Source organism: Rhea pennata, chromosome 14 (assembly GCF_028389875.1).
Source record: "Rhea pennata isolate bPtePen1 chromosome 14, bPtePen1.pri, whole genome shotgun sequence".
NCBI lineage: Eukaryota > Metazoa > Chordata > Aves > Rheiformes > Rheidae > Rhea > Rhea pennata.
This window is the reverse complement of record NC_084676.1, coordinates 2,012,148-2,023,933: the sequence shown is the minus strand read 5'-3', so window position 1 is coordinate 2,023,933 and position 11,786 is coordinate 2,012,148. Positions and strand designations below refer to the sequence as shown.

General features: G+C 54.0%; 1 protein-coding gene across 1 annotated transcript; it reads left to right on the top strand.

Annotated features, from left to right (window-relative positions):
* Positions 1-283: 283 nt before the first annotated feature.
* Positions 284-6,162, top strand: LOC134147037 (START domain-containing protein 10-like). Its single transcript, XM_062587743.1, has 6 exons — positions 284-448; positions 4,195-4,342; positions 4,458-4,561; positions 4,681-4,798; positions 5,262-5,314; positions 5,950-6,162. Exons 1-6 carry the CDS (start codon positions 284-286, stop codon positions 6,160-6,162), a joined length of 801 nt encoding a protein of 266 aa, XP_062443727.1.
* Positions 6,163-11,786: the final 5,624 nt, after the last annotated feature.

The following is an 11,786-nucleotide window of genomic DNA, read 5'->3' as shown; positions in this document are numbered from 1 at the left end:
GAAGCCTTGCTCCCTGCTGCTCGGTGTGGTGCAGTGTGGCTGGGGAGACATCTTTGCCCAGGGACTGCCTGTCCCTGGCATGCCTGCATGGCTGGTGCCTACCACTGAGGACACGGGCTCAGGGCTCAGAGGATGAGGGGGGCTGTGTGAGCTGAGGCAGGAACGCAGCGTGACAGAGCTCAAGGGCAGAGCCAGAAGGGTGTCCCTAGGCTTCCAAGGAGGTGAGGCAGAAAGAGTGCCTACAGCCGGCGCCTGCTTGTCCTGAGTCTGGCACGTCATCCCCATGTCCAGAGGAGGGGAGATGGTTTATATTCCGGATGACTCTGACTTCAGCTCATTCAGGGATCAGTGTGAGAATCTGGAAGGCTGGCACTGTCGGTATAACAAGGGTGGCGTGACTGTGTGGAGTCAAGGCCAGGAAGAAAGCTGCACCGTGCAGAAAATTAAGGTAAGTGGATGCCTGCGGACACGGGACTGCGAGCCCTTTCCTGCCTCCGTCCCTGTCTGCCCAACCTGCATGCCCTCTTGCTTTGGGGCCAGAGTGGCTCCCAATGGTCCCCAAGTGTTACCCCCAAACTGAGCACTGCACCTTGGTCCAGCCTGGCTGCAGACAAGGATGTTTCTGCCCTCAAAGCCCAGGGACTGACTGAGTTAGTCCTTCTAAACATGTCCTGAAACATGTGCTGTTGCATACATGTACATGCGCTCAGGTGCTCTTGCGCACTGCAGCTGCGGCCGCCCTTATTCTGGACACAGGCAGAAAGGCCCTGGATCAATTACACTGTGGAGACTGTCCTCATTGGGAGTCCCAGAGCATGAGATGTGTGTCACCCTGTCACCCTCGTGGGCATGGCCTCTCCTCTGGGCATACATCACTTTTTATCCTGTGATGGCTGAGTACCTTGAGTGTTTATGAGTCTCCCATGTGTTGACCTGACTTACTGTCTTGGGAGGTCTGCTGCTCCCCAAGATGACTGGGGATGTCACAAACAGATTAGCAAGGTGCACTCAGCCCTTGGTATTTTTGTTGTTCATCTGCATGGGCACCAGTGGCACTTCTGGGTGACCCTGAGCATATTAAGATTGACTACAGGGAACTGGGCGAGGGTAAAGGGTTTGAAGGGGGCCCTGTCATGTTCTTAGTGCTGCTGGTGAAAGGGAAGGACTTGCATAGGAGCAAGCATATACCACAGGTCGACACCTGGCTACACAGCTGGTATCTCGGGCAGAGCTTTGGCTTTTATGACCATGGGATCCTCTTTGAGGATGGAGGATTGCTGAGCAGGATTGAGCTCCATCTGAGCAAACGGAGTCAGAATCTTCACCAACAGGCTGACTAACCTGGTAAGGAGGGCTTTAAACTAAGTTTGTCAGGCAACTGTTACTATAATCTGAAGAGCAGGAAAGGCATGGGGAGGCAGTGAGGAAGCCGCTGGTGTACAGCATGCTGTGGGAGGCTCTTCCCCAAACCTAAATTCTCTGTTTAGGAATACAGAGTGACTAGGAGCCCATCTCCAGTACCTATGCATAAGTGCACCTAGTCTGGCAGACAGGCGGGAGGAGCTGAATGTCCACATGCAGCTGCAGGACCGTGACCGCTCTGAGATCACTGAGACATAGAGGGAAAGCTCACAAAGCTGCAGTGCTACAATGGATGGATGCAGGCTCTTCAGTACAACCAGGCTGTGAAAACAAGGAGGAAGAGGAGCTGCACACTCTGCAGACGGATAGCTGCAGTCCATGCAGCTTTGTCACAGGATAGGTGGTGAGTCAGGCAAGAGTCTGTGGGACAGGATCAGAGGACAGACACAGGGAGCTCCTAAGCCAGCTGAGCATGTACAAGTCCATAGGACCTGACAGGACACCTGATAGGGAGGGTACTGGTTGATGTCACTATGACCGGGGAAAGGCAAATGTCACATACACCTTCCAGATGGGCAAGAAGGAGGCTCCAGGGCACTATAGGCTACTCCATGCCTGAGAAGGTGATGGAGCACATCCTCCTGGAATTTATGTCCAGGCACCCGAAGGACAAGAAGAATATTGTAAACAGTCCATAAGGACTTAGCAAGGTCAGTTGTGCCTGACCATTCTGCCTTCTTCAGTGAGATAACTGACTATGTGGAGATGGGGAGAGCTGAGGATGCTCTATACCTTGACTTCAGGAAGGCCTTTAATAGGGTCTCCCATAGTCTCCTTACAGACAAATTGCTGAGATCTGGACTGAAGAAGTGGACAATAAGATGGGTGGAAAACTGGCAGGAGAGCCAGGCTTTCGAAGTGGTGATCAGCTGTACAAAGTCCAACTGGAGACAGGTTGTCAGTGGCATCCCTCAGGGACTCATGCTGGGTTCCGTCTGTAATGCTTTCATTGGACTGAGATGGTGGGATTGAGTGCGCTCAGTAAATCTGCAGGCAACACTTAATTGTCTGGAGTGATTGATACACTGGAGGCAGGGCAACTATTTAGCATGACCTGGCCAGGCTGGAGAAATGGACTGGCAGGAAAATCATGAACTTCAATGAAGTTTGGACAAGAACAGCCCTGTAGAGAGGATACAGAATTACAATATACAGAATATAATATAACCCTTTGCAAACAGCCACTGAGCCCCACAGAGAAGAGGCCTCTGGCCAAATCAGTGGGGTCTGAGCACAGTCCCTCAGTCACCCAACCTGTTTCACTGGTAACACCTCCCTGGTGTGGCTTTTCCCTCCTACCAAACAGGACGCATGCACAAAGCAAAGGATAGTGCTGCCCAGAGACCATTCCTAAAAGAAGAGATGGAGGAGATCACCCTGTTTTGGGTGGGAGAGCTGGACTGCAAAGTCTCAAGATGCACCAGGCTGATGCTTTGGGGTCAGAACAGCCCTGCTCTTTTTAGTAATATAGATATAATATGGAGAGTCTCTGCATGTTTGGGCACAGGGAATTTCTAACTTTTTCCACCTGACTTCTTCACTGTGGAAACTTCCTTCTGGCCTGATTTTGGGCTCTGTGTCTCTCCAGTCCTATCTGACATCCTACTGTGTCTAGTGAGGCCATTGCATTGCAACCATTTGGGCACGGTTGGCAGGAGGCTGGGGAGAAGTTCAGGGCTATGAAGCCAGAGCGTTGTTATGGCTCTGTTGCGGTAAGTGGAGCTTCCAGGAACCCAATAAGGACTTGTGAACACCACTTTCAGGTGAGGGCAGCATTTAGCCTTCTGGAGCAGTATGTCCAAACCTAGCCTCAGTGGAGCTGGATGCTTCCATTCAATCCTCCAGTGCATCCTGAGGAGCACAGCACTTCTCCAGGCCTGTCCTGGAGCAATAAAATTCAACATTTGGTGTACAGGACAGCGTGATCACCCTAGTCATTTGGGAAATCTTGTCTGAGATTGATGGGACCTGCCAGCAAGTGTTCAAAGGGCCGTCTCCAATTACTTGGCATTGGCAAATGCCTCATCAAAGATGCAAAGCCTCTAACGAGGAGCAGATGACATCTCCTTCCTCCCGGCATTGAGAGGAGCAGGGCCAGCCAGATTCATCAATAATGCACACACCTGCACAGACGGAGTGCAGTTCTGCAGCTCCAGTTCCCAGCTCCATGTCTCCAGTTACAGCTGGGGCCGAGCTAACCTTACCAGCCCCCCATCACAGGGAGGGAACCAGATCCTGACACACCTGAGCGCATCACGGTGATTTAGCCAAGGTAGGAATGGTCATTTACTTGGCTTCCAGGAAATGGATTGAGGGGACAAGGCTCGGGTGGAAACATGCCAGGCACCAGTCCTTATTCTTGCTGCTTTTCTTCTGGTGTTGGCTGCTACTCTGCTCTGGGATCAGGTAACCCAGGTACCTCAGATAAGTATTCCAGGTAGCAAAGGGTCCTTCCACCCCCTGTTGCCCTTGTGCCTTTGTACTGTGCAGCACACTGGTGGTGCCAAGCCCACCATAGGGACAGTGGGATGCTGTGCACTGGGACTCACAGCCAGCCCACAGAAGTGGCAGGGGGTCATGATGCAATCATCACCCAAAGATCATTCAGTGACAAGCTGAGGGCCCACAAGGGCTAGCCAGGCAGGCAGGGTGCCTGCTGCAGAGTCATGCTGCCCCAGGCCCACAGTGTGGCTGAGTTGGGCTGTGTGTGGCTTGGCCAGCCAGCACAGCAAGCAGTTGTTCATGCTGTTCAGTCATCCTTTTGCTCTGTAGACATGCATCTCCTGCAAGGATGTCCCTGCTGAGACGCTCTATGATGTGCTGCACGATACCCATTACCGCAAGAAGTGGGACTCAAACATGATTGAGACCTATGACATCGGGCGCCTGACTGTCAACGCTGATGTGGGGTACTATTCCTGTGAGCATCCCTGCACTCCGAGGTGCCCTTGGGTCCCCTCCAACCCTGCACCCACGCATGGGTATGCAGGCCCATGAGGGCAGCAGATTCAGGTGGTAATAGGATCTTTCTACAGGGAAGTGCCCAAGTCCTCTGAAGAACAGAGATTTTGTCACCCTGCGCTCCTGGCTGCCCCTGGGCAATGATTATATAATCATCAATTACAGCGTCAAGCATCCGGTGAGTCTCTAGCCGGCACAACCCTGTGCAGGGACACTGGAGCCAAGAGACCAGGCACAAAGCACAGGGCTGGGCAGTGGCTCCAAGCAGACTCTGAGGTGTGTTGCATCTCTCCACAGAAATACCCACCCCGGAAGGATTTTGTGAGAGCTGTGTCCTTGCAGACAGGCTACCTGATTAAGGCGAATGGCACCAGTGCCTGCATCCTCTATTACCTTACCCAGGTGGATCCTCGAGGTGCGTGCCAGCATAAGGGGAGGTGCAGCAGGCATGTCCTTAAGACTAGGCACCTACCTAGCCTGGTCCTGCTGTCCTCCCAGAGTTCACTCACTGGTACCTCCATCACCCTGAGGGCGTGACCTGGGCCAGAAGGGCCCTGGGAAGGAGGAACAACCCAGGGCAGAAGGGGATGCCTCCCAGGCATAGTGTGGGGCAACTGTCATCAGCCCAAGGGGCTTGGCAGCTCAGGAGCTGCAGCTGGGTGCTGCAGCATGTGCAGGGGCAGCATCAGGGAGAGGCCCTACCAGCCTCACTAGTGGACACTGCCACTGCAGCTCTGTCCAGCATCAGGTGGGACCTGGCACCTTAGTCAAGTGCTGCTACTGGATCAGTGCATTGGCAGAGATTTTAGAGGTTCATGATATCTCCTCCTGGGGGCTGGCCCTGGTCATCTCAGTAACTGGGATTTGGGCTCTTGCAGGGTCGCTGCCAAAGTGGGTGGTGAACCGTGTCTCCCAGTTTGTGGCACCCAAGGTAAGCAAAGCGTGTGACCTGCAGTGGGCAGAAGAAGGGGACTCTGTGTGAAGGTGACAAAACTCTTGGCCAGTCTTTGGAGACTCTCTGACTATCAGTCATGAGGACAGTCAGCCCACAAGGTGCCAGCAGCTCATGCCGGGTGTCCATGCCACTTCCCGGCCTTCCCAGGCAGGGCAGGCTGTGCTCAGCCCCTTTTCTAAGGCATGCCAGGGGCACCAGCATCACAGGCTCAGAGTCAGCCTCACACCGGTCCTTGTAGGGTTGTAAGCTCTCAGTCCTGCTCCCCTCTGCCCCAGTCCATGCCCAGCCCTGTCCACAATAAGGTGATGAGTTTCCCTGAAGCAGCCCATTAGGTAGAGGAGAGTGGTTACTGGGTGATCAGAGGAGTTACAGAGCATGCTACTGGGCATACAACTGGGACTCAGGAACCTAAGTGGTCTAAACCAGCACCCCTATCCTCTGCCCAGCACCCCAGAAGAGTGAGTGGCAGGCGAGCTGGAAACAGTACCTATAGACTGGGCAAGCTGCATCTCTGTTGGAGGCTTGGGGCACCTGGTGTGAGTGGAGCGGGTACTGGTAACCTGCTGGGGGGAGGGAGGGGCTGTGACAGGCTGAACCTGCTTTACCCACAGGCCATGAAGAAAATTTACAAGGCAGGGCTGAAGTATCCAGAGTGGAAACACAAGCACGACCCCGAGTACAAGCCCTGGGTGTACCCGGAGCAGAACACATTGCCCAGTGTCAGCCTGGACGAGCTGTCGGTGCAGCATGCTGACTCACTGGAGAACATCGATGAGACTGGCTTGCCTGAGGACCCCCTGAACATGAGTGACCATGAGGCCTGAGCCCTCACTGGTGGCCCAGGGCATGGGCCAATGCCTATCTGCACCCGTGGGGGCTTGGCTGTTCTCTGGGCTCCTATCATCTCTTTCCTCCCCCACTCCTTTGTTGTAGATCCTCCCTACCCCAGGCAGCAGGATGCTGACCCTGGGGCACTGAGCCCCTGCCCATGGGAGCCTGCAGTTTGAGTGCTGGAAAGAAGGTGGAAGAACACCCTGGTCCCCCTCTGCCAGGACTGTGGTGGTCCACAGAAAAGTCCTTGTGCAAGTGACAGAGCTGGCTAAGGGAGTGAGTGCCCTGAGGAGAGGCTTGGCACTCTGTGAGAGAGAGAAGGAGCCTTTCTGCCACTTGGATATCCCTTTGCTGCTGTAAGACCTTCTGGCTTGTCCCTGGTGTCTCTCAAAGGTCCAGAACTGGATGGTCTACAGGTGAACCTGGGCTTCTGCCCAGGCTTTACAGTAGCACAGGGATGGCATAGGGTCTGGACAGATCCCCTCCGGCCTGGGGTCCTGCTCTGCCAGCCCTACATACAGACTGGCTGCACTCTAGCCTACCAAGTCCCCCATAGTCCCTATGACCACTGTCTCTGGGACCACCCCCCTAAACCTCTCCTGCATGTCAGGCTTATGTCCAAGGGCAGACTCCAGCTTAGCTATGTCTGGGACCCCTTCATTGAGTGGTGTTGTGAGGGCTTTGACTGCCTCTGTTCACAATCCCTTGCATACCTCTCTCCTGTTTGCTACTGCTATGGTTTCTAGCAGAACAATAAAGGGATCGGTGTGTGTGCGTGAGAGCTTTGAGTTGACGGGTGCAGGATGGCACTTGGCTGACAAGGCAGCAAGCCACCTGACATTCCCCTCCAGGTATGCCCTGATGCTCTTCTTGGTGCAGAGTCCCAGATGAGATGGCTAGGATGGTGTTAGCCCAAGCCATGACTCAATGGTGAAAAGGGGTGGAAGGGGGCATTGAAGCGAATGGTACTGTCTTATCCAGTGAAGGATGGACCAGAGCAGTGCTAGGCTGTGCCTGGGAGTGGCCAGAGTGGCAGGTGTCTCTAGGAGCTTGGGAACAGTGGCAGCATGGGAGCTGAGAGAAGTTCCTGTGGTCCCTGCTGCATAGTGGATGCAGCCATATTTTCCTGCTCATCTCAGGACTGTGCCATTCACACTGGAAGCCACTGGACATGCTCCAAATGCTGTTGGAGGAGCCCATCTGCCCTGGCTTGGCTTGCAGCTGGCTCTATGTCACTTCTCCTGCATTCAAGTACCACGGATGTGCTACTGCCTGCATCCAGTTCCCCTCTGCACCATCAGAGATTAATACTGTCCCCAGTCTTGCTGGAGTAAAACCCTGATGCTGTGGTGGGCACAGAAGGGCCTCCCAAGAATATAAGAACAGAGTGAGGCCTCAGATCACAACTCAAAGTAAACCTTATCCACAGCAGTGAGCTCTGTGAGAAGATCCTGGAGGACAAATGCCACCTAGGAATGCCATGCCAAGGAACTAGGGTGTAAAGTAGGCTGGAAGCAGCCCCTTAAACTATGAACTCAGGCTACAGTAAGGTATAGGGTGATGGAGCCTGAGCTTCCCATACCTGTTACTTCCTGAGCAGATGAGAGCCAGATGTTTAATTGTTGTATCATGCCTGCGGTTTGTGGTCATGATGATTTTATTTTTTTTAGAATAAGAGACCTCTGTAACAGGTCAGAGGGACCCGCTCGGCTGCCCGAGGATCAGAAGCTTGCTCTTACTCTGATCTGAAATCTGGGTCCTGCTGATGCATCCAGCTGGGCCATGTACCCTTTGAGCCTCCTGCAACCATGTGTTGCTGGTTTCAAACCAGTTCAGTGAGAGCAGCCAGACACACCACTGCACATTTGTGAACCTCCCTGTGTGCACGCACGCACATGCGGGATGTGGGCCTATGCACGAGTGTGAGTGAGACTGTGCACATGCAGGCACTGTGCCTCTATCTATGCATATGTGTGGGTGGCTGGCCGTGTGGGCACAAGGCAGCTTCCGTTGGACAACAGGAAGTTATTCTAGGTGGATATCACTGAGGAAATGAGCTGATAAATGCTGGATTCTCCATCCTCTCATTTGCTCCACACTCCAAGGCTGGGTACAGCTGCTAGATTTCTGCCTTGGACAATTTTAAGCCTGATCTATCCTGGCTAATAAAAAAGAAGAGAGCTATCACTGCTGATGGTACTCACCTAAAGACCTGCACAGCAAGGGTTAGGGTTAAGATTAGAGGACATGGTCAGGATGTGAGAGCTGCTCTCACAGCCACATCTCTGCATAGGTGGTCATGAGGACAGCAAGCTGTTACTCTTTCCAGTGAAGGTAAGTTGTCCTATGAGCTGGGCTAACTCATCAGTAGTCCCTAGAGCATGCAAGCTGACCTGACTTCTGTGGTCCCGTGGCTGCATGGCCTTGGAGCTCAGCTGGATGCACTGAGGAACCCTTCCTTGGAATCCTCACCCTCCACTTGCAGGTCTCCACCAATAACCAGGACTTTTGTGGCTCTTCTGACCACCCCAGCCTCATGCTTCCTGGTCACCCCTACACCTCACAGCCTTCCCACAAGCTGCAAGTGCTGCTGCCCCATACTTGCTGCCAGCATATCTTGTACTGCCACCCTTCTCCCGAGCTTGCTGGGAGACCCCACAGAAGTCTAGGCACAGATGCTCACTGTCCTCATTTAGCCACCCTGTTACATCCTGTATGTCCCCTACACAGCTGCGGGTGGACATCACGTGTGTATATCTCTCTGCAGAGAGTGCTGAGTGAGGACAGAGGAGAGCCTCGCCATCAGGACAGCCAGCTCTCACAGTCTGCAGCAGGTCCAGCCACAGCAGGCAGAGCAGGGGTGAGAAGCCATTCTACAGAGAAAACACTGAGAAGGACTAAGGAGAGCAGATGTACAGGCTTCCATCTTGCAACAAATAAAGCACAGAGGGCCCTTTTTCGTGGGGAGGATAGCAGTCCCACAGATGTCCCTCCAAGAGAGGCAAAGAGCCCATAATTCTCCCACTGTGTTGTCACATGGAGGGTATCTCACAGCATGTAGGCACTGGCATGATTTTACCCTGGTTCATATTCTGTCAGCTCAAGTAGTAGCTTTTAGCAATGCCACCTTTTTTTATCATGAATGTTATGAAAGGAAGCATCACACTGTGCAACGTCCTAGCCCCAAGTCTGCCTCAAAAACTTTCCAGTATTTGTGGCAGGGGCGCACAGGAGACCACAGCTATGACAACCACTGTAGCTGGAGCAAGAACATGAAGCACCTCTGGCTGCTCCCTTGATGCAACAGAGCCCATTAGCACCCCGACCCCGCAGTGTGCTGGGGTGAAGATCACAGCACAGCCTCTCAGTGCTGCTTGAGACAGCATTTTCTCCCCTGTTCCCCCAATGTGTCTTTTCAATAATCAGGCTGCAGCTTTTCCTGTAGGGCGATTTTTCAGCCAGCCCTAAGCAGGCGTCAGGAGCTGCCATTTGAACACAGAAGCCAGGCAGAGCTGGAGAATCCCTCCTTGTTAGGGAGCCACAGTGAAGGCTGCGCCAAGGTGCCTGTGTTGGTGATGCTTCAGTCCAGCCTATTGCCCAGCACATCCCAGCTGATAGTGGCACCAGGACATACGGGGAGGGCCGGGGCTGCTGGTGTAGCAGGGGCACTGACCTGTGCTACAATATGCAGAGCTCCTGGTGCCCAGCATCTTCCTGGCCAGAGGGCTGGACAATACCCATGGGGCTGGACAAAGGGGGCCACCATGAACCCCAGGGGGGCAGGGAGACCAAGAGTGGCATTTTCTTACTAAATGATGTGCCACTGCCGGGTTTCCTGTGGCACAAACAGGAAGGGGGCCATGTGCTGGCGTCTCTCGAGCACCTGAGCTATGGAGCAAGCAGGACACCAGGGAGGGTGTGGGAGGACATGAGATCCCTTCGGTACACTCATAGGGATGCTGGGGGAGCTGGTGGCCCATGGCCCAGTTGGGTGAGGGCTGAGTGAGTGGGGCTGCAGCCCTGCATGAGATCCCAGCTGGACAGCTTTTCCTGTTTGGCTCCAAGCAGAGAGGAGCCGCCCTGCGGTGCAGAGATTGGAAAGGAAACAGGAAGCTGGTGCTGGACAAGAGATTAGCCTGGAGGGGAGTGATGTCAGCCGGGCCCGACGGATGGGGGAAGGGGGAGTGTGATGTGGGTTCCCCCCCCCCCCGACACCCCTCATCCTGCCCACACACATCGCTACTGCTCCAATGTCCCCCGGCATAGCTCTGAACCTCCCAGACCGATAGTGCCTTGAGTGTCTAGCAACAAAAGGATCCCAGCTAAGGGAGAATCCGCACCCCCTTCCTCAGGCAAACAGCGCTGGGCTCCTTCTGCAGCCACAGCTGCTATAAAAGGGCCATGGCTCCATTAGGACTCTCCTAGTTTGTAGGTGACATCTCCTGAGCTCACAGACAGGTTTCAGGCAGTACTCTCATCACCACCACCCGTGCCAGGAATACGGGCCCAGCAAGAAGCCCCTGAAGAGCCTGCCTTATCTCATGGACTGGCCTTCAGCAGGGCTCTTTCCAGCCCTTCCCAGTATCTTCACAAAGCCACATTCCCCAGCTTGAAGAGTGTTTTCTGATCCTGCCCTCTGCCTGGGAGCAGGTGAGACCTTCCTGTGGTAAATATTATCAAAAGTACAAGGAATGGTGGGTCTTGCTGCCTCAATCTGAGGAGGTTAGCGTCTAAATATAGACTTCATTAGCAGGTTGGCAGGTGCCAAAAAGATAACTGGAGCCCTTGAAACCTGTGCCATAGAAAGCAGGCCAACAGGAAGCTCTCAGGAAACTACCCAGCCACAACACACAAATATCACGGCTGTCAGCACCCTGCAGGTGCCCTGATGCTCTTTTTTGCACAGCGTGTGCAGCAACCCAGCCCACGCTCCCTACTCCCCTCCAGAACAGCCCCATGCCGATGAGGATGTGCGCCTGTCAGCTGTCTTGAGGAAGGTCCCTGTGGTATGGGGATGCCCCTAGTCCTTCCGTTTGGCCTTTTCTCCTGGCTAGCTCAGGGAAGGGACAGCCCCTGGTGGGAACTGAGCACCAGGGCTTGGCACAGTTGCTTCAGCAGCACTTTAGGGGGAATTAGTCTTAATTTCAGCTCTTAGGTGACTGTTGAGGATGAAGGAAGCAGGAGAGAAGGTTTGGGCTGCACCAAGCCCACCAACAGCTGTTGGGATGTGGGTTTTGGGGCTGAACCCTGCTCCCAGCTGTGCCAGGCTACCAGACAGGGGTAGGACTTGCAGCTGTGAGGATGTCCCAGCATCTCCATCCTGCCTCTGGGCAATGTTTCCTATCTCTGCACTCTACCTCTGCTCTCCTGGCACACAGGAAGGCAGCATTGTTACTGGCAGCAGGTTATACTGGAGTTGTTGAGATGCTGTAAGATGATTGGTGGCAGTATTCCAGGGCCTGGCCCTATGCAAGAGGTACCAGGGATGGACAGTGCTTGGCTGGCTCTAATGCCTTTGGAAAGGTGGGATGGAAACTATGGCATTTCAGCTGCCACCAGCACTACTGGCATCCTTTGCTCTGTCCTTCCAGCCACTCACACCATAAATGTCAGCAAA

Coding starts and splice junctions, on each gene's coding strand:
- LOC134147037 (XM_062587743.1), top strand. CDS start 284: ATGTCCAGAGGAGGGGAGATGGTTTATATTCCGGATGACTCTGACTTC. Junction 449..4,194: donor GCACCGTGCAGAAAATTAAG/GTAAGTGGATGC, acceptor TTTGCTCTGTAG/ACATGCATCTCCTGCAAGGA. Junction 4,343..4,457: donor TGATGTGGGGTACTATTCCT/GTGAGCATCCCT, acceptor ATCTTTCTACAG/GGAAGTGCCCAAGTCCTCTG.